The 27,798-nt window shown below is 47.1% G+C and overlaps 1 protein-coding gene and 1 pseudogene across 3 annotated transcripts in view; one reads left to right on the top strand and one right to left on the bottom strand.

Annotated features, from left to right (window-relative positions):
* Positions 1 to 27,798, bottom strand: part of Rassf (Ras association family member) — a 60,270-nt gene that overhangs the window by 24,148 nt on the left and 8,324 nt on the right. For all 3 annotated transcript variants that reach the window (XM_055062959.2, XM_055062960.2, XM_050194802.3), the window contains one exon: positions 13,161 to 13,314. In XM_055062959.2, the coding sequence (XP_054918934.1) occupies positions 13,161 to 13,314 (154 nt within the window). The remainder of the gene's footprint in view (positions 1 to 13,160; positions 13,315 to 27,798) is intronic.
* On the top strand, positions 13,829 to 27,434 carry LOC140215470 (tigger transposable element-derived protein 4-like; annotated as a pseudogene).

Here is a 27,798-nt window from a genome sequence, read left to right as displayed (position 1 = left end):
TGGCGCGATTATTCATTGCTACGGCTGGCGTGGCCCCCGCGATCAACTCCGGCCGGAGGCAAAGGGGCTCCCGCCGGAAGCCACGTGCGGCTGCCGCGCGTGGCTGGAGCTGATCGCGGAGGCCACGCGGGTGCCATAGGTGCACGCAGCGATCCATACTGGCAGTGGCGAGATGGCGCGAGATTAGTCTAGCAGCGTGCGCAGCGTATGTCGAGGCGTGTGTTGGTCGAGCGCCTTTGTGCGGGTAGCTTGTTGGCTAGGTTGTTCCACGGGTGATCCTACGCTTTGGAATTGACTGTACCCAGTCGCAGTGTTTATAACCATGGCAAACCGTGGCTCTTATCGCATGCTCGACCTGGCAACGAAGGTCGAGGTTTTGAAGGAAGTTGAGAAGGGAGGTGCCGCCAAACAAGACATAGCGCGGAAGTACGGGATCAAGCCGAACACGCTCTCAAACTACATCAAGAAAAAGCGCACAATAATGGATGCATTTGAGAACGACAGGTTCAACACTTCTCGGAAGTGAATGCGCTCCGGCGCTTACCCAGAGTTGGAGAAGGCTCTGCTGGTTTGGATTAGGAAGGCCAGGAGCAACAAACTTCCTCTCAGCGGAGACATCGTTGCGATGAAAGCCTGAACGCTTGCAGCAATGTTGGGGATCGATGACTTCGTTTCGTCAGATAGATGGCTGACGCGCTTTAAAGATCGCCATGACCTGGTTTTCAAGAGCGTGTGTGGTGAAAAGGCGTCCGTTAACCAGGAAACATGCGCCACGTGGAAGGACGGAAAGCTGCGTGAATATCTCGCCGAGTACAGACCGGAAGACATCTTTAATGCAGATGAGACTGCACTCTTCTATCGGCTTCTACCAGAGAAGACCCTGACATTCAACGACGACGACTGTGCTTGGGGCAAACGCAGCAAGGAGGGAATGTCGGTGCTGATCGCGGCAAACATGACTGGCACGGAACGATGTCGCTTACTTGTGATCGGGAAAGCCGCGAAGCTGAGATGTTTTATAGGCGTGAAGACGCTGCCTGTGGACTATGAGGCCAACAAAAAAGCGTGGATGACGGCTGAAATCTCCAAGAGCTGGATAAGCAAATTGGACCGCAAGTTTGCTTCTTCGAACCGCAAGGTGTTGTTCCTTGTCGATCACTGCAGCGCTCACGTGAATGTGCCAGCCTTGAGTGCAATACGACTCGCATTTTTGCCTGCAAACACAACGGCTGTTTTGCAGCCAATGGACCAAGGCATCATCAAGAATGTTAAAGTCCTGTACAGGCGGCACCTCCTTGAGCGCATGATTTTGTGTATGGATAACTTTGCAAAATACGAGGTGAGCCTGCTCAGTGCCATCCACATGTTAGCGCGAGCATGGGATCGTGTGAAGCAAGAAACAATCGCAAACTGCTTCAGGGCTTGCGGTTTTGTGGCAGCTTTTCTTTGGATGCCTCTGAAATTTCAGCGGAGGAAGCGTCAACAAGCGAGCTTGACGGCACCGATTTTGGTGATGCTCTCGGGAACGTCAATTTTGAAGATTACGTCGCCGTAGACAAGGCGGTCAAAACGTGCGGTGCGGTGACGGCGAGATTGTAGAGATTATTCGGCCCCAGGAAGCGACCCAGGAAAGCGACGATGACGTTGAAGGCGAGCCGCAATCTAAGGCTGCCGTTGTAGCTGCGGGCCTTGCTCTCGCGGAGCGCTTCTTTGCCGCTGAAGGTAACGCGGAAGAAGCGCTTCGCCATATCTACAGCCTGCAGAACTTGCTTTCAGCAGCGCGATTCGGCAAGCAGAAGCAGAGCAAGATGACCGACTATTTTTCTTAGAGAAAATACTTGATTTTACCACAAATAAAGCGCTGTTTTTGTGTTTTGGGCTTAATTGGAAGTTCGTTTAATTCGAAGTTTTTTGCGGCCCCCGTGAACTTCGTATTAACGGGAGTCGACTGTACCTGGTGAGCACGTTTCCGTTTTGTCAACAGTGCAGACACGCGAGAGATAAGCCACTTTTTCCTGATGCGCGTGCGCATGCTTGATTTCTGAGAAAAATGTCGGGATTATGCCTAGGTACTATGTACATGGACAGATCTTCATCCGTTTGTCATCAGCCGAGCTGCACTACGCAACCGTGGATAAATACTACGGAGTAAGCTCTCCCTCAATTTGTCTTTCGCGGCGAAGCGTTGGTAGCAGTTACAGTACCACGTTAGTAATTGGGAGGTCAGTAGCTCGAATAAGTGTTCAAAATGATTATTTTTTAAAAATCTGCATTATTACCGTATTTGCACAATTCTAACACGCACTTTTTTTTTTTGCTAGAAGTTGCCTTCAAATTTGTGTGCGTGTGACAAATGGGCTCAAAATGGAAATCGGCTGCAAAGCAGCTAGCAGTACCGCCAGTCTCTCAGAACATCCCATGAGGACAGCCCAATCAACATCAGTATCATGTGAGTGAGTTCTGGCATAGTCAAGTGTAGCCCATGTTGCTGCTGCTGCTATTGGCACCTTGTTTCAGTCGTTATGGCTTTGAAGAGCTACCACTACAGTCAACGACCGATTTTTCGGACCCTCTAGGGAACGTTAAAAACGTCCAAAAATTCAGGCAGTCCGAAAAAATGAATGCATGCAAAAAAACGCACCCTTTTTGTTTTTTCTCAGATCTAGAGGTAAAGGGCGAAGTAACAGGCTTCCGAAACCCTGCCACAGCATCAGTGAAGTGGCTATAAAAAGAGGCGTTCAAAAACTCTGTATGCAGCCGACTGCCGGTTTATTATGTACATGTGCATCGTCGGGCAGCCGGTGTTATTGCTGCAGTGGCTTGAAGAACTTGTTGATTGTTGTTTTGACGGTGTTCCGATTGCATGCGATCATATTCGCCTCGATCTGAGCAAGGGTCATGTCAGCACTGTACACCGATGAAAGGGTCAACAGTGCTCGCGTCAACTCTGCGCTTGTAGGTGGCGCAGGCATTGGCTCCTCATTTTCAACATCGGAGTCTTCTGAATCCCCCACAACCCGACGGACTATTTCCTCGTCAGTCAGTCAGTTCTGCGCGGAAGTCGAGCTCGTTGTCAGCGTCAACAAACTGTTCAAAAGTTATTTCCGTGGGTATGGGAACCCCAGCAGAGCGGAGGTCGTTGATCACGTCGTCCGATGGTACTGCTTTCCGCACTTCAATGCCATCGGCGAGGACGGCGAGGACGACGAAGACGGAGTGGGCGCCATCAAAGGCAAGCGAAATCCTCAAGTTGCCATGCGGTGATGTGCGCATGTGTTGCGAGCGACCACCGCAACGATCGCTAGCTACCGCCTCGAGTGGAAAGGAGGAAAAGGGGAAAGGTAAGGGCAGCAGGTTTTCGGCGCACGTGGCAGGCATCTTTTTAAAGGAGGCGTTGCGCAAACAAACAAACAAAATGGCGGCGCTCCGGAAACTCCACCGGAGGCGGAAGTGCGGCGATGAACATAGCCAGCGTGGCCAGACCAAATTGGTGTGTGACGACTAGATTCGGCTAGTTGCGGTTCAAAGCAGTGATATGCTTCGGCTGCAAGTGGATTTCCTTCTCAAGGGCGCTGCGTGAGGAGCCAAAAGACCTTCCGTCCGTCAAAAAGTCCGGAAAATGGGACGGCGGAGAGTTCGAGCGTCCGAAACTTCAGATGTCCTTATACATTGATTCTATGGGGCTCGTGGCAGTGCCGCATGACGTCAGAAATATCAGGCATGTCCGAAAATTCAGTCGTTGACTGTACAAAGCATCCTTGAAGCGCAAGGTTATTTTAATTGCCGAGAGGGAGGTGAACTGAGCGGAATCACACACATTGGGCATCCCAGAGACATCTGTGCATGATTGGCGCAAACAAAGGAGTGCAATATTTTGATGCAAGCTTTGAGGAAAGGATTCACTGGCTCCAAGCGAGGACTTTTTCGAGAACTTGAAGACTCCCTAGTTGAAATTCATAAAGGAGCAATGAATGAACCAATATATCTGAAATTATGAAGGTCAAGGCACTTCAAATGGCAAATGCTATAAATGCTCCCGGCTCCAGTTTTAAGGCTTGCAGGAGCTGGATAACCTAGAACATGAAGCACAAGGGATTTTCATTCCGTCAAAGGACTAGCATTTGCCAAAAGCTGCAGGAGGCGTATGAAGAGAAGCTGCTTGCCTTCCAGAGGTTTGTGATCAAGCTCCGGCATTCGCATGGCTACCCACTTGGCCTGATTGGAAATGCTGACCAGGCGCTGGTATTTTTCAACATGCTGGCCAACTACATGGCAGAAGTTCAAGGCACAAAGCAAGTGCGCATTCTTTCTTCAGGAAACGAGAAGACGAGAGCGACAGCAATGCTGTGCTGTTGGGTTGATGGGCAGAAGCTGAAGCCCTACCACATTTTCAAGAGGATAACGCTGCCAGCAGGCCTCGTGCTTCCGGAAGGTGTGATAGCGGGGGTGCACCCAAAAGGGTGGATGGATGTCGAACTGATGATCGACTAGATGAACACTAAATGGAAGAATAGGACAGGAGCGGACCTGGGCGTGCTTGCCATGCTCGTTCTTGACTCATTCAGGTGTCAGGTCAATGACCGCCTCCTGAAGTGGGTTTGCGGCACTTGGAAGGCACTTCCGTGGGCGATGGTGGTGAATTTTTTCAAGTATGGCATTTCCAATGCACTTGAGGGCAGTCAAGACGACTGTCTGGTCAGTTGAGAGTGACAAGGAGTATTCATCAGAATCAGACCTGTAAAGTAGGCCCTTTGTGTTTTGATCCTGCCACAGTTGCATGCATCAAATAAAATGTTTTCTGCCAGGTATGTGGTGTTATTTGCGCAGTAAAATCGGTGTCAAATTGTGAGATATTGAATATTGAAATACTCTTGACACCTATCGGTGTCAAAGAGTATTTTGAGCGCTCACTCGGCCGCTCGAGGGCTGCCGCGGCTCGTTATAAGCTTTATTTGAAATAGTTTCACGATGAATTAGACGTTATATATACAGATATGGTATATATACAGATATATACAGACATACTGTATGAATATGTGGTTTTCCAAAAATAGACTTTTTCACGATTTTTCGGTTTTCAAAGCCCCCCCCCCCCCCCCCCCCCTTAAGGCCACCCAGTAGGTAGTACAGGCACTGCACTTTCAGAATGTTTAAATTTTACCGCTCTGGCCAAGTTGTGATTTTTGACAGACCTTCTTGCAAACCAATGTGCATATGCTGTAGCGAAAAGGGGCGTGACTGTAACCCTCTGCTGCGCTTGAGAAAAAAAGCATGCCGCTCACTTACGCTGCACTAGCATCAAAACTTCGTGATCGAATGACTCCCAGTAAGTCAAGAATTAAATTACATCGCTGGCTTTGTTGTCACACAGTGCTGAGCGATTATGATTACCCGAAAATGACACCAGCTGTTCACTAGTGAGCTTTGGTTTGGAGTCCGAGTCATTTTATTCCATCAAAGTGTTTTTCTGAAGGTCCACCGCATTTTCAACATGTGCACCTGGCATTTTCAACCAGCTTCCAAGAGTTTCGGTTCTCCTTCTCTTGTAAAATCTCAGCAAGGGGTGCTGCCGGTGTCACTACGCAGTTATCGAAACTCGCTCCCATGGCGTCGTCCCGCACGGCTGCATCGTGAGAAAAGTGTCCCGCTTGAAACTATGCTGCACCTGCACTTGAATTTAGTGACGAGGACTCGAGTTACGATTCCGAAGATGACAGAAAACCAGATTCAAGCTCTGACGGCGAGAATGTCTTGAGTCAGCCTGGGACATCCGCAGCTGTTTACTGGTGAGTTTCGTTTACGGCCTTGAGCGGTCTCCTTCCTTGTGTGTGTATATCTGCTTATCTTTGTGCGTGACCTGAGAGGTCTACTAATTATCTTCTTGGTGCATGCTTTGCTTGGTCATGATGTGCTGCCGATCTCTGCCATCGGCAGTAAAGAAACTTCCGTTCACGCCAAGAAGGCCACCCGTCGCACATCTCGACCCAGCACTACAGAGCAGCACAAGACAGTTTACAACGGCATGGCATTTCTTTCTGCTCTTCTTCACTACAGAGGTGATAAAGACAATCTGCAAAAATGCAAACTGATATGCTTGTATGCACAATTCTGTAGTTGCGCAGCTACGCTGAGAGTGACTGGTCCTGGAAAGAGGTGCATGACTCCAGACAAACTGGTGAAGTACGTTCCTTGGAGTTCTCATCGGACCATCCTCAGAAGATGCCGAAAAAGCGTAAGTGCAAAATGTGTTACAAGGATCGCAATGTCGAAGAAAAACCAGATGTTTTATGGGAAAAGTGCGGAGTACACCTATGCTTCACAAAATTTAAGAGCTGCTTCACCGCATGGCACGAACGATGAAGCAGTTTCTGGTCTTTTTTTTGTATCCGAAGAACGGCGGTGTACTGGGCATTCATCTTTTCAGACACTATTCCTGGGTTATTTATCTTTGAAATGCATATTCTGAATTTCCTTTGATATTAATGTTTTTTATTCTTGTTTTTATCAACTGGCAGCAAAAATGGTGCTTTCTAGAATTTTTATGAGTTACCTCATAAATTTTTTGTTATGCAACATATCTTTTTGGAAAGAGCATTTCATTAAGTACAATATGCTATGCTTCAACGTGTGCTAGAATATAATTTGAACTGGTAAATAATGTTTTTCAGAGACCTATAAAAAACTAGCATTTTCTCACGGTAACGAAAAAGTTACTATAACCACTGCTTCAAACTGTATGCATCCCTTGTGTCTACACAAACAGGTTGCAAGGAAATATGCTGTGAAGCACCTCTTTAGACCACCAATGTAGTCGAAGTGATGATGATGATGATGTATGGGGTTTTATGGCGCAAGGGCCAGGAATGGCCAAAGAGCGCCATGTCTGTGGTAGTGGGTGTGCAGTGTAACTATGATTACTATGAAATTGGTGTGACGTGGCTGTAAAGGGGCCTTGAAATATACGCTCCAAAGTGCGTAACATCTGTGTAATAAAATTATGGCGATGACATATGACTTGTACTATGAACATTTCGATGCATTTAAAAAGAATGATACGATAGGTAAAATATATCAGATTATAAGAAATGCTAGAGCACTACTGCCTCCTTAGAGCCCTTGAAAACACAAGGGCCTGGAGGCATGTGCTATGTAAGACAATTATCGCAGTGACATCCTCTGGAGAGAGGAGGCGCTACGAATGCATGGGACTAATAACATGTAAGGTTACATCTCTGAGGAAACCTAGGACTGTGTCTGTATTAAAAAGCGGTTCTGGACCAAGAAACATTGCAGGATGAAGAGGAATTTGCTGTCGGTATGCTAAGGAAAAATGTCTCTTTCTCTCAGATTCGGCTTCCCGACACTCCAGGAGGACGTGGAGTACGGTCAGCCTCTCCCCGCATCTACCACAGGTTGGAGGCTCACTTCCGGTGAGTAGAAAGTTATGGGTGCCAAATGTGTGTCCTATTCTTAGACGACAGAATAGGACATCTGTTCGGCGCGATCTTGTAGTAGAGGGCCAGAATCCTAACTGTGGCTTTATCAGGTGGAGCTTATTATCCGTTTCTGCGTCCCACATGTGTTGCCAGTGGGCTCGCAGCTTCCTTCGCAAGAAAGGCCTCAGATCTGTGACAGGCACCTCAGCGGTAGGGTTAGCGGCTCGCGATGCGATCGACGTGGCCGTGGCATCTCGTCCGCCAGAACATTGCCCTCGATGCTCCTATGGCCAGACACCCAGCATATAATGATATGCTGGTTAGATATCTACGCTTTACACAAGACGGTGTACAGTTCGTTAAGTACTGGATTTTTCTGTCTATAGAGTGACATCAAGGCCTTCACGACGCTTAGGGAGTCTGTATAGATCGCTGCTTTTGGAAGTTTTGATTTTCTTATGTGCTTCACAGCAGAGAGTAATGCGTAGGCCTCGGCCGTAAATATGCTTGTTTCCGGATGCAGTACGTCGGATTCCGAGAAGGATGGGCCGACGGCTGCATAGGATACCCCGGCATTTGACTTCGAAGCGTCTGTGTAGAACTCTGCACAGGAATGTTTGTGCTGGAGTTCTAGGAAATGCATTCTGATTTCGGCCTCAGGAGCGTGCTTTGTAACTTCAATGAAAGATGTGTCGCATTGTATCAACTGCCACTCCCAAGGAGGTAGCAGCTTGGCTGGATGCATTAGGCGAAGCTCGAGGAATGGAACATGCATTTCTTCACTAAGCTCCCTCACACGCAGCGAGAAAGGCTGTCTTACGGAGGGACGATTGCGAAAGAGTGTAGCGTATGTCATGTCATTAACGGTACTAAAACACGGATGTTGAGGATTTGAGTGGACTTTCAGAAAATATGTTTGGCTGATGTATGTTCTCTGGATATGAAGTGACCACTCATTCGATTCTGCATACAAACTTTGTACGGGACTCGTTCTGAAAGCACCAGTGGCCAGTCAGATTCCTAGATGGTGGACTGGGTCTAGCATATTTAGCGCGCTCGGGGCGGCAGAGTGATAAATCACTGCACCATAGTCTAGTCGTGAACGAATCAGGCTTTTATAGAGTTTCAATAAACACTTCCTGTCACTACCCCATGTAGTCTGGGATAGAAGTTTCATTATGTTCATCGTTTTTAGACATTTTTCTTTAAGATGTTTGATGTGGGGGACGAAAGTGAGTCTGTAGTCAAGTATAACACCTAGAAATTTGTGCTCTTTGTTTACAGGTATTTGTTGTCCACACAGTTCTAAGGAAGGATCCGGAACCAGGCCTCTCTTTCTTGTAAAAAGAACACAAGAGCTTTTGTTAGGATTGATCTTAAATGCATTCCTGTCTGCCCACATTGAGACTTTGTTCAGGCCATGCTGTACCTGTCTCTCGCACACTGCGAGGTTACAGGATTTGAAAGCTATTTGTATGTCGTCCACGTAGACAGAATAAAAAATTGCCGGTGGTAATGAAGCGCGAAGGGTGTTCATCTTCACGATGAAGAGTGTGCAGCTGAGCACACCTCCTTGGGGTACACCCGTTTCTTGCGTAAAAGGACGCGAAAGTACATTACCGACTTTTACGCGGAAGGTACGACTGGACAGATAGCTTTCTATCAGGTTTAGCATATTACCATGGATGCCCATTTCTAACAAGTCTCTTAGGATTCCGTAACGCCACGCTGTATCATACGCCTTTTCCATATCGAGAAATATCGATAGGAAGAACTGTTTGTGTATAAATGCGTCCCGGATATTTCCTTCAACACGTACGAGATGATCGGTTGTAGACCGCCCTTCTCGGAACCCGCACTGATATGGATCAAGCATTTTGCTAATTTGAAGAAAATGGATGAGTTGCCGATTAATCATTTTTTCAAATACCTTACAGAGGCAACTTGTGAGGGCGATCGGGCGGTAACTTGCCACTGAGGAAGGATCTTTGCCTTGTTTCAAAACAGGAACCACAATGGCTTCTTTCCATGCAGTTGGGAGGTATCCTGCAGCCCGAATGGTGTTAAAAATTGTGAGTAGTGTAACTTGGGTGTCATTGTGTAGGTTTTTGATCATTTCGTACATGATTCTGTCAGATCCGGGTGCAGAGCTCTTGCATGAGCTCAAGGCAGCTTTCAACTCCGTAATACTGAAAGGGCAGTTGTACGATTCATTCTGTAGACATTTTCTTTTGAGTGGCTTACATTCTTCTATTTGTTTATATTTCAGAAAGGATTTCGAATAATGTTTTGAACATGACACACTCTCAAAGTGCTCCCCAAGTGAGTCTGCCTGATGTTGCAGCGTATCACCCTGTGTGTTTACCAGAGGGAGTGAATATGTTTGTCGCCCTCTAATTCTATTTACGCGGTTCCAGACTTTCGCCTCATCTGTAAACGAGTTGATGTTGGATAAAAACTTTTGCCAACTCTCTCTTCTGGCCTGTCGGCGGGTTCTCCTGCCTTGAGACTTAACTTTCTTAAAGTTAACAAGATTCTCTGCAGTGGGCGAAGCACGTAGCGACCCCCCCGCTTTGTTTTGATTCCTACGTGCGATTCTACATTCATCGTTCCACCACGGGACATGCCGTTTGCATGCCGAGCCACTTACTTCACGCATGCATTTAGATGCGGCATCTATAATGAAGGCTGTAAAGTAATCCACAGCAGCATCAATTTCTAACGAGGACATGTCATCGCATGTTATGCTAGTTAAGGTTCGGAATTTCTCCCAGTCTGCTGTGTCAATCTTCCACCGAGGAGCCTGTGGTGGATATTCGTTTTGTTTAAGTGTTCTTAATAGTATGGGGAAGTGATCGCTTCCGTAAGGATTGTTCGTAACTTCCCATTCGAGTTCAGGCAGTATGGACGGGGAGACTATGCTCAGATCAATTGAAGAAAAGGTGTTGTTCGCAAGACAGTAATATGTGGGTTTCTTCTGATTCAGAAGGCACGCACCAGAGGAAAAAAGGAACTGTTCAACAAGACGACCTCGCATATCTATACGAGAGTCGCCCCACAGGGAGCTGTGCGCATTGAAATCGCCAAGAACAACATAAGGTTCTGGCAATTGATCTATAAAGGATTGGAATTCATGTTTCGTTAACTTGTAATAAAGAGAGCTAATAGTGATGAGTTTGTTTAAGATAACAGCTCGAACCGCCACTGCTTCAAGGGGCGTTTGTAGCTGTAAAGGTTGACAGGCTATACTTTTATGAGTGACAATCACAACACCACCCGATGATGCGACAGCATCATCGCGATCTTTGCGAAACCTAACATACGTTCAGAGAAAGTTTGTGTGTTTGGATTTTAAGTGTGTTTCCTGTAAACACAGCACTTTTGGATTATGTTTGTGGATGAGTTCTTGTACATCATCAAGGTTTCTAAGAAGACCTCTGACGTTCCACTGAATTATTTGTGTATCCATATTTAAAGTAAATTGGTGCTGTGTTTACGGAAACGGAAGGGATGTCTTAGATTACAGAGCCCTTTCGAGGCCCTGTAATAGGGGTTCTGCCCTTTCTGAAGCGCTCGAGCGAGTCTCGGCGCTCCTTAGGCGTTTGGTGCGCCTTGAGGACAGGTGTAGTGTCCATTGCCTCCTGTGAGATGCCAGACAGGCGCTCTTGCGAGCGAGAGGTTTTCCGAGAGAGTCCTGCCCCGGAAGGCAAGACCCCTGCGCCCACCAGCCCGGAGGTTGATGGAGCTCCCTGAGGGATTTGGCTGCGCTGGCCGTTGCCAGCGCTGGAAGGGGCCTCGGAGGTTGGGGCAGCCTCGGCTGCGCCCACCTTCGGGGTCGATGGCCCCGTCTGCTGGGTTGGCGGAGCAGCGCTAGCTGCAACCGCCGTGGGGGCAGATGGCGTAACTGCCGACTCACTGTTTGTGGGTCGGACAGCCGCCGGAGGCAGTTGTGACGCTGCCCCCTGACGCGCCACTGCGGCAAAGCTTTTCTTTGGCAGGTATGCTACCCGCCTGCGTGCCTCCTTGAATGAGATATTTTCTTTCACTTTGATCGTCACTATTTCTTTTTCTTTCTTCCAGGATGGGCACGACCGCGAGTACGCGGCATGCTCCCCATCACAATTTACACAGTGGAGAGAATTCTCACAAGCTTCAGAGGAGTGTTCATGCGCGCTGCATTTCGCACAAGTTTGGCGGCCTCGGCAGCTCTGCGAACTGTGGCCAAAACGCTGGCACTTGAAACATCGGAGGGGATTTGGCATGTACGGTCTTACACGGAGCTTGATGTACCCGGCCTCGATTGACTCGGGCAGGACGCTTGAATTGAAGGTGAGTATTAGGTGTTTGGTTGCAATTTCTTCACCATCTCGCCTAATCTTAATTCTTTTGACATTTATAACATTCTGTTCGCTGAAGCCCTCCAACAGCTCAGCCTCAGTGAGCTCCAGCAAATCATGGTCCGAGACAACGCCGCGGGAGGTATTCATCGTGCGGTGCGGGGTTACAACTATTTGGGTCTCCCCAAATGATACTAGCTGAGGCAGTTTCTCAAATTGCTTCTGATCGCGGAGCTCCAAGAGGAGGTCACCGCTGGCCATCCTCGACACCTTATATCCTGGTCCAAAAACTTCGGTAAGAGACTTAGATACAAGGAACGGGGAGATTGTTCACACTTGTTTAGCTGGTTTTTCTGCGTGGAGCACATGAAAACGAGGAAAGTTGTGGACTTGGCGTCCGAAAAACTGAAAGACCTCTTCGGTGCGCCCTCGTTTCTGAGGGCGATCAGGAAGTTTAGGAAAAGCGTTTTCCATAAGTACAGTTGGGCTTTCGGCCGCGATGCCGACCACCCACCATGGAGCCCAACAGGGGGACGTGACAGGAGTTCCTGCTAGAGGAACCCCGCCAACGCCAGCCGTACATCGCTGCTATAACCAAATACAGCATAACCAAGGCTGGCTAGCTACACAAGGTTAACCCTTGCCGCCGGGAAACTAGGAAGTGAGGGGAAGTGATGAGAAGACAGGAAAGATGAAAAAAAGCGAGAGAGAAAGACGAAGATTGGAGAGGAGGACAGGAAAAGGCGACTGCCGATTTCCCCCGGGTGGGTCAGTCCAGGGGTGCCGTCTATGTGAAGCAGAGGCCAAAGAGGTGTGTTGCCTCCACCGGGGGGCCTTAAAGGTCCAAACACCCGGCATCAGCTCAACCTCCAGAATCCCCCTTTCCCCAGACACGGCTAAGCCGCGCACGGCTACACGCGGGAGGGTCCAACCCTCGTGTGCTCGGGTCCGTGGTGTCGCAACACACCAAACACCTGCTGATGCAGACGCCCCTGCGGGGGTAGTCGAAGTGAACACGAATGTAGGAAACATACTCTCCTATCAGTGGTTACTAAATCTAGCAGAAGTCACTACCAGACATCAGTTTAACTTTCTCAAGATGCCTAGCTAACTGCAACCGATAAAATAAAAACAGATCAGTGGAGCCAGCTCGCAGGAGACAAGGCCACAAATACAGAGAGTGTAGTCTGTTTGAAAAAGCTTTTCTTTTTAAAAATTCTTATATACTGGCTTTCTTTCGTAGAGAAAAAGCAACTTAATGATCTACTTCAGTTCCAGTTCATGCAAGAAGAATTGTCTTTACCAATTCTGTTTTCTGCCATATTTCAGTCTGAAACCCTGCTTGCAAATAAATGCTTACATAGAAAGGAACAAAAGATCACAATACCTCCAGTGTCACGGACAACATAGAGGGCAAAATCTTGAGGCGAATTCTCCACCTTGAATTTGTCCAAGAGTTGGTTAATTACTTCTGGGGCATTCACAAGGCTTGTCACCCAGACACTGGTCACGCTACCATATGCGGGAGTGAACACGCTTGTCTGAAAAATATATTTAGAGAGAGGAGAGATAAAACACACTGAGAAAATATGTGTTCACTTGTATGTGCACATCAAACGTGGGCTCAGTCATACATATAAATATAACATCATGGATGAAACAAGGACCTTAGGCTATTTTAAGCCAGTATGGTGTCATACTTAGTCTAATTATAAGCACCGTCAAGTGCCTCTACAACGAAATGACCTGTGTAACGAATGATTTGGAGGCCCCAAGCACTTCGTTACAAAGGCGTTCTACTTGTACACTGATAAACTTGTATACAGCTCAGACCAGATATAATGTAACCACTTATAATGCAGTGTTTTCTGACTCCCGTTTATCTTCCCGTAGAACTAGATATATATAAATACAATCCCCGACCGACAAATCGGACACCGATAATCCGGACATGCTTGGTAATTCAGACAGCTTCGCAGCATCGCCAGTGGCCCCATAGACGACCGATGTTTCAGACAGCTGCCAGCTCTACATTCGATTATTTGGATTCCGTCCATGGCTGTAGCGTATGCAGACTTTGCTGACATTATCTCCTCTGGTAACCTCGACAAGACATCAAGCATGGCTTCAGAGATGTTGGATGGTAATCCCTTAGGCCTTGCCTCGGTTGTAGCACTACACCTCAGAGATTTAACTACAAATGCCAATCTTGGAGGCTTTGCCTGAATTATAGGTCGCATTAACATCGGGATCATCATATCCTATTCCAGCAACCCCGCACATGGCCTTCTCTCGCCATTCTGTTTGTTGAGTTTGCTTTTCGGACACTGTTCCACTATTCTGTGCTTGTTTGTTTAGTTTGCGTTCCAGACAGTGCTCTGCTGGCACCAAGAAGTCTTTCTCGTGAACATATCGACAGTCTGCGTCAAATGGCACCAACGGTGCCCTCGCAGTCCGACTCGGAATGAGTCTCGAGTAGCAGTCTGAATGACTCTACAACTGAAGAGCCTGAACCTGGCGCCTACCACAACTTGCTCAAATGCGGACGTCATTGATGACCTGCTAGGCTGCGGTGTGCCGATTTCTGGCGCCGACTTTGCAGACGTCGACAGCGCAGTGTTGTCGTGTGCCAAACTGAGCGATGACAAAATAATTGAGCAAGTTCTCCCACCGTCAAACAGCGACTAACTCGAATGATGATGATGTGCCGTGTGCGCTGGAGCCTTCACATGCGGCCTTGAGCCTTTGCAGTTTTTGCATTAGCGTACAGTGACAGCACAAAACTGGCCGAAATACAGCCGTACTTGGTTGCACGTAAATGGAAGTGCATGCAGCAACAAATTGACCACTTATTCCTTGCACAGGGGCCTTAAAACGTAAATAATATTATCCTTTTTTGGATACATTCGATAGTTCGGACTTATTTACGTTCCCTGTGGAGTCCAAATTATCGATTGTCGAATGTACCGCTTGTAGTGAAGCTGCACAAGACGAAATACAGGTTATAATGTGGCTGCCGTAAAATCCTTCAGAGAGGTGAGGCAGCGAGCGCGCTTCTCAACGAGGCATGCAGGCCAAGGGGAGAGCAATGAGGGCAATGCAAAGGAGGAGCAGATGCGAGCGATTGAGTGAACGAACGAACAATAACAACAACTGGTGGCAGCGTGCTGGCTCAACGGCATATGGTCCGCACTGAACGCATGTATAGTGTTGCTATTTGGCTCTTCAGTTTGTGTGCGGAAAGCAAATACAGTCGCCGACTGATATTTTTTGGCCATGAACGGTCTCTCAAAAATGTCCGAATTATCAAGCTGGCTGGAAAAGCGAATTTCAACTGTGAAATCAATTTGTTGTTTTTTTTACAACTCGCGAAAAATCGCTCGAGGCTGCGAGTGCGTTTCACATTCGCCCAGCGTGTTGCGCATTGTTGCAAAGTATAGATATCACGCATGCAACCTTGACTCTGCAATGCTGTCAGTTTAAATAGTGTTCAGCAAATTCATCAGTTCGAAATATTGATCATACGTGACCTTTCGCCTTTCCTACCTACAACATAAAAAATTTTTCTATACATGTTCGCAGCAATTGCCAGCTGATCGCCCACTAACTCCGCTTCATGTGCGCTGCCGTCAGTTGAGCATGTGTGTGTGATTGCGTGCGAGATCTCCGTGTTTGTCTATGGGTAAGAAGATATACAGTCAAACCTCGATATATCGAACACGGATATATCGAATTATTGCGTATATCGAACAATTTCTATATCACATGGAAAATCGCATGCCTTTTTAATTCTTTATTTCGAACGGGGCCGGATGTAAAATGGATATATCGAACTCCGCCGCCCCAGACCAAGTGCGCTCTGTTGACAGGAGGCGAGCTTTCCCGCAACACTCTCGAAGATAGCGGTGGCGCGATCGGCGTTCCAGACTGCTGCGTACGACAGCTGCCCACATCGGTTGCGCCGAGGGTGCCATTTGAACGTAGCGGCGTACACACGCGGCGGCTTGGAGCCAGCATGGCCGCCTCGATCACGCGCGCACGGCGAGGCTTGCCCCCGCCGTGCACGCGTGATCGAGGCGGCCGTGGAGCCAGTTGGAGCGCTTTGTCCGTGCTGAGCCACACATCATGTGCATTGCGGACTTCGTTGGCGGTGACGACAGCACCGAAACAGTGGCGGAGTTAACAGACGTGGAGATCGCGGCAGAAGTGACTGCTGAGCGGCCAAACGAAGACGCTGCCGAGGCTGATCCAGCAAGCGCTCATGTTGCCCCGCTCCCGACTGCAACTGAGGCTGTAGCTGCTTTGGCTGTTGTACGCCGCTACTGCGGCGCAATAGAGGGCACTGGACTGTCTCTTGTGGACCGTTGGGACTATGTTGAGGACGCCGTGGTCAAGCACGCGGTTGCTAATATGAAGCAGGCTACGCTGCTTCAGTACTTTCAGCGAACTAAATAAATACTTTGTTTGAAGCTTCATGTGAGTATCTATTGCGCCACAATTGGTTCATTGATTGATTTGCGCTAGTTTCTGACGCGTTTTCTGCGTGATTTTATATATCGAATTCTGGCTATATCGAACTATTTTGCGATCACCGCGCTGTTCGATATATCGAGGTTCGACTGTATCAAGGGAAAGCTTCCCGCAACAGCATGCCACCTGGCACCCCAGTTGGCTAGGCCTAACTAGCGGCGTATCGTCAGAAGTCGATGGTTAAAGTTGCGGTTTAGTGCAGAGTCAAGCAAATGCTTCGCAGAGACTATGGCACTTGGAAAGCGGAGGAGCCACCTCGCCAACAAAAGTGAGGGCATATCCCAGTGGTAAAGTAGCCGACCGATTTTTCGGACTTCAAAAATTTGGGCTTGATGGATATTCTGGACTTCATAAATGCACCATCAGGGTTCCCATAGAGCTGATGCATTTTCACGACCGATTATTCAGACAAGATAAAGCGAGAAGTTCGATTTTCAGGACAAAATTTGCCGCAACGGACCAGCGCTATGAGTCAGGGAGGACGCCATCTTGAATCTTGAGCCACTCGACTAGCTTTGGATTGGACGTGAAGTGGCTTGGATCGGTATAGTAATTTGATTAGCAAGTATAGGAGACGTCCAAATCCATGCGGCAACGGTGGCACCTGTTGTAAGAAATGCCGACTTTAAAGGCCATGCTTTTGCCTGTAGCCTGCGGTGGAAGAGATTTTGAGAGCCAGAAACTGGTCATGTGCGACCAGTTTTGGACACCACCAATGAACGCCAGGAGATGCTCACGATAACCACCATCATAATCAGTTTTGCCTCGGTGTCATAGGTGGTGTCGCACACGTTTTGGTCCAGCAGTGATCCACCGGCTTTTATACAGTACAGTGCAATTGAAATCATCACCTGCCATCACTAGCCGCCGTACAACATATAATCGCTATTTCAGTGTGTTGCGGCCGTTCATTCAGCGCAACGCCAACATGTTTTTGACGCCATAGCCCCTGCTCTTCACCCGCTTCCACCGAATGTGTCAAAGAAGCGTGGAAAATATTTTACCATGACGCTGGACAAGAAGGCCGCCAATCATCAGGCCTATCGAGCAAGGACGGACCCAAGTCGACGTCGCGAAAGAGTTTAATATTTCCAAACAGAACTTGTCTGATTACGTGAAAAACAAAGAAAAGATCTTGTCTGCAGTTGACCAGTCGAACTGCAAAACAACAAAAATTGATCGGAAAGGACAATGTCTGAAGCCTGAAGAGGCCCTGCAGCTGTGGTTGAAAGAAGTCCTAGCAAAGAACCTCCCCGTTTCGGGCAACATGCTCAAGCAGAAAGCCGAGATGCTTGCTTTAAAATGGGCATTCAGGACTTCACCGATGGTTCACCGATGGGTGGATCTATGGGTCTAAGAAAGGGCATGGAGTCTCTTTCAAGAAAGTTTGTGGGGAGAGTGGTGCCGTGGATCAATCTACAGTCACGGATAACCGGACGAGTCCAAGTTGAAGGCTCTGCTACAAGAGTATGCTCATGCCAACATTTTTAATTGTGACGTGACAGGCCTATTCTTCAAAAGGCTGCTGGACCGTTCACTTTCCTTTACTAATGAGGCCTGCGCTGGTGGGAAGCATAGTAAGGAGAGGGTAACTGTTATGGTTACGGCAAATGCGGTTGGCACCGAGAAGCTGCCCCTTCTAGTGATAGGGAAGGTGAAAAACTACCAACGACCTTTGCAAAAAACCCATTATAAATTTTTTTATGAGGTGCAGATGAAAATGGACAGGTTTATTGCACTCATTGATGTTTCACGATCTTAGTGCAAAAGACAATGATTCTGTTGTGAAATGGAACTGGGATCACTGAAAGCAACGCACAAAAACAGAGAAATGGAGCTCAAAGTTTTATTTGCTGGAAACATTCAATATATTTACTTAGAGCACTTAAAACCCGCCTGGAATGTAGTCCTTTGCCTGTGATGACACATTTTCTTTACCTTTTGAGGTAATTTTTCGCTTCTTTACAGCAGTTTCGTGCACTTTCGTTGCCTTTTTGATACGTCGTGCGTCCTTTTCAGCAGCCTGCCGCAGTGAACACGATCCTGGACTGTATCCCAGTTGCGACGTAATTGTTTGCAGTGCTTTTTCACAGCACTTTCAACACTCAGGAGTGAGGCAAACTGGTTTTTTGATTGGAGTGACCGAATGACATTGTTCAGCAACTCGATGGCGTTCTGTGTTTTGCCTTGCTGGCATCTTTTAAGGAGTTCTCTTGCAGATAGACGCTTACATATTGGCAGGAGTGCTGCTCGAACATGTGCAGGAAGCCGCAGCTTGTGTGCAGGGGCTCGTTGACCTGAGGCCACTGCAGAATTAAACTTGCACCAAGAGCTCACTCCAGTGGGACAGTGCTGGTGATGCGGCTCATCATCGGTCGATGTTACTGTATTTACTCGCATAATGATCGCACTTTTTTGTAAAAAAAATTGCCGTAAATTCAGGGGTGCAATCATTACGCGGGTTAAATTTCCCACGAAAAGAAAAATTTTCTTTTTTCATCGTGTATTTGCTGCGGGATGACAACGGGTCAACAAGCAGGTGGCTGCCGCTGTCAGGGCGGGACACCAAAACAAAAATGGCGGCCGGAGGAGCAAGCCGAACGCACCAAATGCAATTATTTTTCTTCTCGCGAGTACATTACGCGCACTGAAACAGTTTCTTCTGTATAAGTAATGAATAATATTGTTAATATCGGCAAGTTTGCGACAATAAGATAGCCATGTCCACTTTGAGGGGACAGAAACAGAGATGGGCGACCTTAGCTACCAGTGACATAGAAACACATGGCGGGCATGCTGCGGAAGCTGCGGCATTCGTTTTCACTGCTATCCTAATACGGCACATTTCCGCTAAGGGTGGGCGAATATCTTAGCTGCGTTACAAGCGTCGGCGTACGAATAGGGTACACTTCTAACGTATCAGTGTAAACGTGGCCACTATCATTGCCACTTGCGATTTGTTGCATGCCCACGAGTGCAGACGAGAAGAATTGAAAGGCACCCTTTATGTTGTTGTTGACCAAAACCATTATGAAGCCTACAAATAATAAAGCCAAGGCAAGTTCGCTTGTACCTTTCTTTTTTTCATGGAAGTGCAGAAAGTGATGAATGAAATGGGGCATCTGCTTAAAGGGACACTAAAGCAAAACAATAAGTCAGTTTAGGCTAATGAAGCATTGTTTGAGAACCCTGCAGGCAGTCATTTAAAAAAAATAGTTTGATTATTAGATGAGAAAATGAAGGTGCAAGTATCAGTATTTGAATTTCGCATCGAAACCCCAGCGTCAGCGTACGGTACATCAGCGTGACGTCAGGGATACCAAAGTATGCTTTCGCATTCGGGCCGCGTTGGCTGAATAAAGGTTCCCGAAACTTGCTATGTTTAATATTTGGTTCTTTTAGAAGGCAATGTAGTCAATCTGTACCGCTATATATAATTAGTAGGCCCTAGAAGATGCCATCAAAATCCAAGACGTCACAGCCCCCAGGTGCGGGAACTTAAGTAGGCATCGCCACCCGCATTTCGTTCTTGCCCTTTTTCTGGCTTACCAAATGTCTTATCGTTGTAAGAGTGGTGTTTTTGGTGTTGTAGAACCGTAATTTACTGATGCAGAAGAAATAAGTTTTCACTTTAGTGTCCCTTTAAGAATGTTGGGTTTGTGCAGACCGCTTGGTATGTCTTGAAGAGTTGTTTGCGTAGCATTCGACAGATGGTAAGCGCGATCATCATTAGCTAGACTTGGCAATTGACATATTGCTATGACAAGTTCAGGGTGCTATCATTACACGAGAAAGAAAAAAAATCGAATTTCGACGACAAAATTCACGGGTTCGATCATTACGCGAGTGCGATCATTATGCGAGTAAATACGGTATACGGTGAAAAGTAGCCATGATGGCCTTTTCCATAGCAAGCACATCATTTGGGTTACCTTTTACGGCCCAGCCATAATAGCTTGTGGGCCTTTTCCACTCATGCTGAGATCATGGTCCTTGCTCTTGTTTTTCTCAACAAGGTTGCACAAAGCAGTGCCCATTTTTTTCTTCACATGATTTACACACTCTTGTTTCTCTATGGGTATGAAACCACACACTTTGTCTTCACTGAGGGCAATATAAGTGCAGCTATCCCCATCACAAAGGACATTTATACAATGGAGCTGGTGTTTCTGAAGAGATCACTGAAACATAGTTTTTGCCGCGATTATTTCCACTTGCCCTGCACTTGCCTTGGTGTTTTTTTGGCATTGTGGTCGGTGTTCATGACACCCTGAGTAAATACTGTCTCCAGGCTTGGGGCCAAGAGAACAGCCATGGCAAAAATTAGAGAGGACACAGTGGTCCAAGACAAGGCCAGAATATAATTCAATAACACAGCCAACACCAATGTTACTTGTGTGGCCCCTTGTCATTCAAGTGCCATCACAGACCACATCAACGTTGTCTGGGGCGCATCCAAGTTCTCTGTAGATCTCGCGCACCTTCTGTGCACTTTCGGACTCTATTGTCATGGCTGCTGAGGCAGTGGCAGAGCGACTATGCCTACGGTGCAGCCTGGCATAGGACTAGTGATGCAGTCCTCGATGGGAAATGTCCATGTGGGAAAAATATCATTCAACGTTGCTTGCTTTTTGCCCACTGACTACACAGCTCTCAGTGCACAAACGTTCACTTCAAGAGGGTTGATCTGCTGAGTGCCAGCACATCTTGGGGATGACCACCTTTTGCTTATCACACCACAGTCGTCACATAACAGTTCTATTTTAGTTGCGAGCCCAAGACATGGCCCAGTTTCAACACAAATTGGTGTTTTCCTGCACCAATTGCAGCTTGCTGCAGAGAACAGCTCATCTAAGAGTGCTTTGTATACAATAAAATATCACATCTCAGGAACCACGTCGTCAGCACACTCTCCTTTTTTCAAAAGCTGAAATTTCCTCTTTGTTGCAGAGGTAGACGACAGCGCATTCAAAACATCCACTTGTTTCCTCTCGTTGCACAACCTCTTCATTCATGAGAATTGAAGCTGAAATCCACAGCTGAATATTTGACGCGACAATGTCTGCTCTCGCCAATGTCACATTGCAGTCACGACCATGCACGGATGCGCCTTCACCACAGCTCACGGTCGCGTTGTCACCTGTGCATGCAATCGGGTCATCAACACAGTCCAAGGTCACGTCATCAACACAGCCCACGGTCACGTCGTCAACACAGCCCATGGTCGTGTCGTCAGCACTGCACACAGACGCACTTTCCCGATCAGCCACGTGCGCCGGTCGTACCCCGTCGACACGGGTAGCGGCATCCGCTTCTGTGGGCAGTTTTTGTCCTCTGCTCCACGCCTTTCATCATTTTCTGTACGCATGGGCTGTTCAGAACTTGCTTCCTTTGATGCTCATCACAGAACAACATGTGCTTTAGGGTAGTTCGGCTGCCCCGATTGTCAAGCACAATGAACGGAGCGCACAGGTCGCTGCTGCACCAATGCACACAACTGTTTCATGAGCAACTCAAATGTACAACAGCCAACAGGAGCGCGCCATGTGCCCCACGTGACTACTGTGCCCAATCAAGATGCACTTTTACCTTTTTTTTTTGCTCGCATTTGCTGGTTTTATTTTTCGGTAGAGAAATACGGCATTGCAGCTATCTTGAGCTACGATCTCTCCCCTTTACGATGATACCAAGATAGCGGCGCTGCGTCATTGGACAACCAAGCTATCTGCTGTGCGATGGCGCCTTCAGAAGCCCGATTTTTCCGAAATTCTTTATGACGGCGCTCTAGGAAAGTGCCATTTTCTTGGTTTCTACCGTGTATTTTGTTATAATATTTCACCACGAGGTGAAAGAAGGTCCGAGGATCGTAAAAAAAAAAAAAAAAAAGAAAAAGAAAAAAAAAAGAAAGAAAGAAAGAAAAATCGAAAAATAAAAAATTTTGACCAAGTTGACCACTTCAATTGCCACGTCCTCCCTTAAGGGGGGACACTGCTATTAAATTAATGTTCATCATCTTTTTCCATCAATATTAATGAAACTTTCCAGTCTTGTTAAGGTTTTTGTGCTGATTTCAAATATGTAATTATTTTTCCAATAGGCCATTTAGTTCTGAAGATAAATGAAATTCATTGTCCATCATTTGCGGAAACAATAGAAAAAAAACTGCGCTACAAAAATTCATATTGGCACACGCCTAGGTACTAGAAAACATAAGAAACACAATGGTAGGAATACTTTTTTGATATATTAAATATTAGTAATTTTATAGCAATTCAATCTTCACTGTTCCAATTGTGGGTGCCCTATTGTCTGATCTAAAGTAGAACTGAAAAATTTTAAAGCATAAATTCCAAAATCGGTTCCTACCCCTGTGTGCTTTGTACACTCAGCTACGAGCCACAACAAAAATTATGCCTCTACCTGCCTTGAAGGCAGAGATATGGTTGCCGCAAATCAGCAAGAAGTCAAAAATCGGTGTTTTGAGAAAACGAGAAAAAAGAAGTGAAGTCACTTTTAATCAAAAGTGCAGAAAAAATTGTGCACTATTTCGCAGTGAAAGTAGCTAAAAGCCACCAGGAATGTAGTCACTTTGACTACGGCCATCCAAATGGCGTTTCCTGAAAGAATTCTGCATGTCCGTAGTGGTCTTGCGCTTTTTTGCAGATGCAACTGCTCGACGGCGGTCCTTCTCCACCATGCGTTTCATGCTGGGTATACCAGGGTTGAGGTGCAGCTCTTTCAATATTGCTGCAGAGGTCGTCTCACAGCCAGCATTGAATTTCATGACTGCCTCAGCTACTGCGGCTTGCACGGTGAACAGTAAAGCATGCTGTTCCTTTGGAGCCAGTGCCCATATCAGGGAGTGGAGAGACTCATTGCTGTTCTGAGTACTGCCCCGTAGGCACCGCTCAAGGAGCTTTTCATCAGACAGGCGCTCATAAATGGGCAACAGGGCTTCACAGACATGAGGAGGCAAATTGTAGCGGTGCTTAGGGGCTGCCTCACCCTTAGCGCTTGCTGCATTTTGCCGGCACCACGAGCTTGGTCCTGGTGGACAGTAGCTGTGGTCCGATATCAAGTCATTTGATGTTGTGTGGTGATAAGTTGCCATCACAGCCCGTTTCATTCCTTGCACATCACCCTTGTGAGTCTTCAGGGCCCAGCCATAATATCGTGTCAGCTTCGTGACTAAGTCGTTGGTTAGTTTGCCTTTACCACCAAGGCTCTCCAATCCAGGTCCCTTATGCTTTGCAATAAGGTTTCGCAAGCTTGTGCCCATACGTTTCTGTACGTGGTTTGTACAGTCTTCCTTTTCCACTGAAATGTATCCATACACTCTGGCTTCCTGCAGCGCAAGGAAAGCGCGACTGTCACCATCTGAGAGTAGGGTGGTGTACCTCAGGTTATGCCGCTGCAGTGACCTTTGGAAAAGGATGAGGGCAGCTTCAACTTCCATTTCGCCGGCCTTCTTGGAGGTGTTTTTCTGACAGGCATGGCTCTCCTTCCAAGCTTTATAACTCGGGTCATTATCCTTTGGCCCATGCTCACAACCAGCGCAGAAGTTGCTGAGCACCACATAGTCGAGGACTAGCCCCGTAAACAGCTCTATGACGGCGCCTACGCCAATGTGAGACGAGTGGCCGCGCGTCATCCAGGAACCGTCGTATGACACGGCAATATTTCCCGGATTTCCAAGCTCCAATTCGTCGTACAGTTGCCGAACCGATTGCGCGCACAGTGCCGTCTGCTTCTCGGCAGCAAGTGCCGCCGCGGGTGCCAGCTTCCTTTTCACATACCGCTGCCACGTTTTCGTATGAAGACCACGGTGGGAGATGTTCATTGTGGCAAAAATATCGTTCAGCGCCGTTCGCCGATTCCCGGTGGCTTGCATTGCGCGCGCGGCAAGAACGTTCACAACAAACGGGTTGCACTTCTGGCTACCGTTCACGCGGGGCGAGCTCCACGCCGACGCAATATCACCGCAACACGCACACGCGATAACAATCTTTATGGCAAGGCCATATTCTCGTTCGCGTTTGCCTACTGTGACGCTACCGCCGCACACCTTGCACTTCACAAACGACATCAGTTCGTTCACGGCGCCCAAACAAACGATAGCGAAGACTACCTCCACGTCGACTGGTTCGGCCGCAACGTCGTCGGCGTGAGTAAGGGAATCCAACTTCCGTTTTGTTGCTGGCGTTGAAGCAAGGACTTGAAGTTTTCTTTTGGCATTCATATCCCTCTGCAGCAAATCCGCATGTTGCAACATTGCAGTGTCATGCCGAACGCGGCCGCTGTCCGTAACAACTTCACTCGTTGGTGAGCTGGCTAGGCCTACTTCGGCGTCGTCCGCGGCTTGGGCAACATTTGCGGTTGGCGGCGGGCTATTCTCGATGTTTTCCGAAGGAACAGAGCGCTTCTGAAAGTTATAAGTTGTTCGCTTCTTCTTTTTACCGAACTTGTTCATCGTGGCGAACTTCCTCGGTGGATTGGACATAGTTCCGCACTTGTCACAAACGTACGACTGAGAACAACGAGGCGCACCGTCGCGTCGCCTGCGGAGTGGAGCAGACGACGGGAACCTCGCGCAGCCAACCACAGCACGCGTTTTTGGTCACGTGCGCTAGTCAACGAATCGGATCGCGCGTTCGGACTTCTTTTTCTCCCCGGATTTCAACGTCACTGGCGAACCGACGGAGTCACTTATGGCGGGAAAATAAAGAAGGAAGGCTCCTCTTTCCGACGATACCAAGATGGCTGCGATCGCGCGCATAGAAAAAGAGCTACGCGCTGCGATAAAAAGGGCTGTTTTTGCGCGGAATTCAGCTCACAGTGATGTTATAAATTGATATTGCGGACGAAATACTCTTCCGTGAGATTCGAAACTTAGTGAATTAAAGGAATATTAGCTGTAGATATCGAAAATTTCATTTTCAAAAAATCAATTTTTTTCGAGATTTTTTCGCCGCAAAGAGCCGTGTCCCCCCTTAAGGGTGCGAAGAACCTGCCTGTATGGTACAGCAGCAATACAAAAGCCTGGATTACACAAAGCTTGTTTAAGATTACGTCTGCTGCCTAGACAGGATGTTTGAGCACCAGAAGAGGTAAGTGGTAATAGTCGCAGACAACTGCAGGGTGCAAAGCGCTGTCAACAACCTGCAAGCTATTCGTCTTGAATTTTTTCCACCGAATACGAGTGTGCTCCAGCCAATAGACCAAGGGGTCATTAAAAACCTCAAGGTGCACTACTGGTCCCATTTACGTGGCCGAACACTCATGTATTTTGACAACAGGAAAACATACTCTGTTAACCTGTTCTCGGCACTCGGCATGCTAGCGGATGCCTGGAAGGCTGTTCAGCCTTCGACGATTGCAAATTGTTTTAGGCATGCTGGATTTTGCAACTTTGAAGAGCTCGTGACCGAAGAGGCAAACGGTACTGCTGAAGACATGATTGACACCAGTGAGCAGCTGATTGCCGACTTGCGCAGCAGTGGGATGAACCTTCCCGCTGCTGTCGTTGCCACAATCGACAACAACATAGAGTTGTGCGCTGAACTTACGGATGATGAGATCACGCGCCAGGTGACTGCACCCCCCACCGCAAAGTGACTCTCTGACTCTGACGACGACACCTCTGGCCACCCGCAACCATCAACGTAAGACATTGTCAACGCTCTAATATTGTTGTCTAGTATGCATGATGAGAACATGACGCTTGCACAGATGCAAGCAGACGTTGTTACAAAAAGCCGAAATTTAAAACAAGGGACCATCTGCGGCCTCCCTGACGGCTGTGTGTGGTTGGGTGCATTCGGCATGGGCTGCTGTTCCACAAGATGTCGTGGTGCGGTTGTTTGCCAAATGTGAAATTTTGTGGGATGACGACGCGCTGTGGGACCGTAGCAGCGAAGACGATGGCAGCACTAGTGAGGACGAGTAGTCCAGTGACCATGTCAGCTACTAATGAATTTTCGTTATCGAATGCGCCCTCGGGTATGCTCTTATTTTTTTTTTCCCTGTCAGGTGATATGGGGGGGTCGACTTACATTCAAGTCGACTTACAATCGTGTAAATGCGGTACATGATACTAGTTATGCTTTACCAATTCATATTCAACGAATTTATATGCAAATTTTTAGGGGTGTGTGAATATTCAAACAGTTCAAATATTACTGAATGTTATGTGTTTAATATTCGTATCCAATTAAAAAAATATATATTTCAAAATGTTTGAATATTTGATTGGATACAAATATTTGAATCAAATCAATTATATTGCTGGCTGTGCGGGAGTAAACACAGTTCTTAGCATTTGTTTATATCTAATCTAGGAATATTGTGGCTTTGTGCTGAATTTTGTGATAATTCCATGCTGCTAGTAAAATTTCGCCTGCAAAGTACACTTAGCCACTCAACGTCTAAACTTTGCGGGAAAGCCAGCCTCTCAGTAGAAAGAACACGAGTTCCCAGAGAGCGAAGGTGTACTTATTTTTCCTTTTTTTGCAGCGCCAACCCCACTTTTGAGCTTATTTCTTGACAGCAAGTGCAATGAGTGATCACTGGCACAAGGTCAAATGGCTCCGAGTTTACGGACATTTGATGTGGTATATAAGGCACAGGCTGGCGAGGATATCTAGTGGAAATTACTAAATTTTCGAACTTAACATGAGCCAAATACGCAATATTTTAGTATAACGGCTTACTATTCTAGTTTTTAACACTGACAATGCAATTGCAATATTCCACCATAAAAAAATTAACCCAACTTGCTAATAAATGCATGTGCATATCATTATTCGATATTTGAAGCTAAGTACAGTGAACTCTCACTTGAGTGAACTTCAAGGGACCCAAGAAAATAGTTCACTTAAATGAAAGTTCACTAAACTGAATATTCACTAGAATATGGAACAGCATAGGTCACAGCAGATATCGAATCAAAAGTGTTAAATGCAATTCATAGAATTATGTACATCCGTACATACGAAGTACTGCGTAACAGTTATGTTGCTGCCCATCTCATAAAACATCTGTAATTTTCATTTGCACTGGTGCTCGTGTCAGCAGCAAGCTGTCCAGAGAGTCTATGTTTTTGTGCACTTCCTCTGGCACAGCTTGCTGCTGACACGAAATCTTGGAACTTTCCAAGGCATTCTACAGCCTCGGCTAGAGTTAAAGGATTTGAATCTGCCTCTGCCATTGTATCTTCCTCGTCATGCTCTTCTTCTTCGGGACGACCATTGGAAACAATTTCCAGATCCCATATTTCAGCACCGGTAACGAGCTCACTGTCACACTGCACAAAGTCTTCTAACGAAGTGTCGCTTTGAAGTGTTGCCAGGCTCCACTGATCAAGTTCATTCAACTGAAATATTCGCTATTCACAAATTTGTTTAACTGAAAATATATTTGCATAGAATGCATAGGAAAACCACCGGGGATTTTCTAAAAGTTCGTTATTCTGAAATATTCATTAAACTGACGTTTGT

The sequence above is a fragment of the Dermacentor andersoni genome, chromosome 1, assembly GCF_023375885.2.
Source record: "Dermacentor andersoni chromosome 1, qqDerAnde1_hic_scaffold, whole genome shotgun sequence".
Lineage (NCBI taxonomy): Eukaryota > Metazoa > Arthropoda > Arachnida > Ixodida > Ixodidae > Dermacentor > Dermacentor andersoni.
Note: the sequence above shows the minus strand (reverse complement) of the source record. Positions and strands in the feature narration are given on the sequence as shown.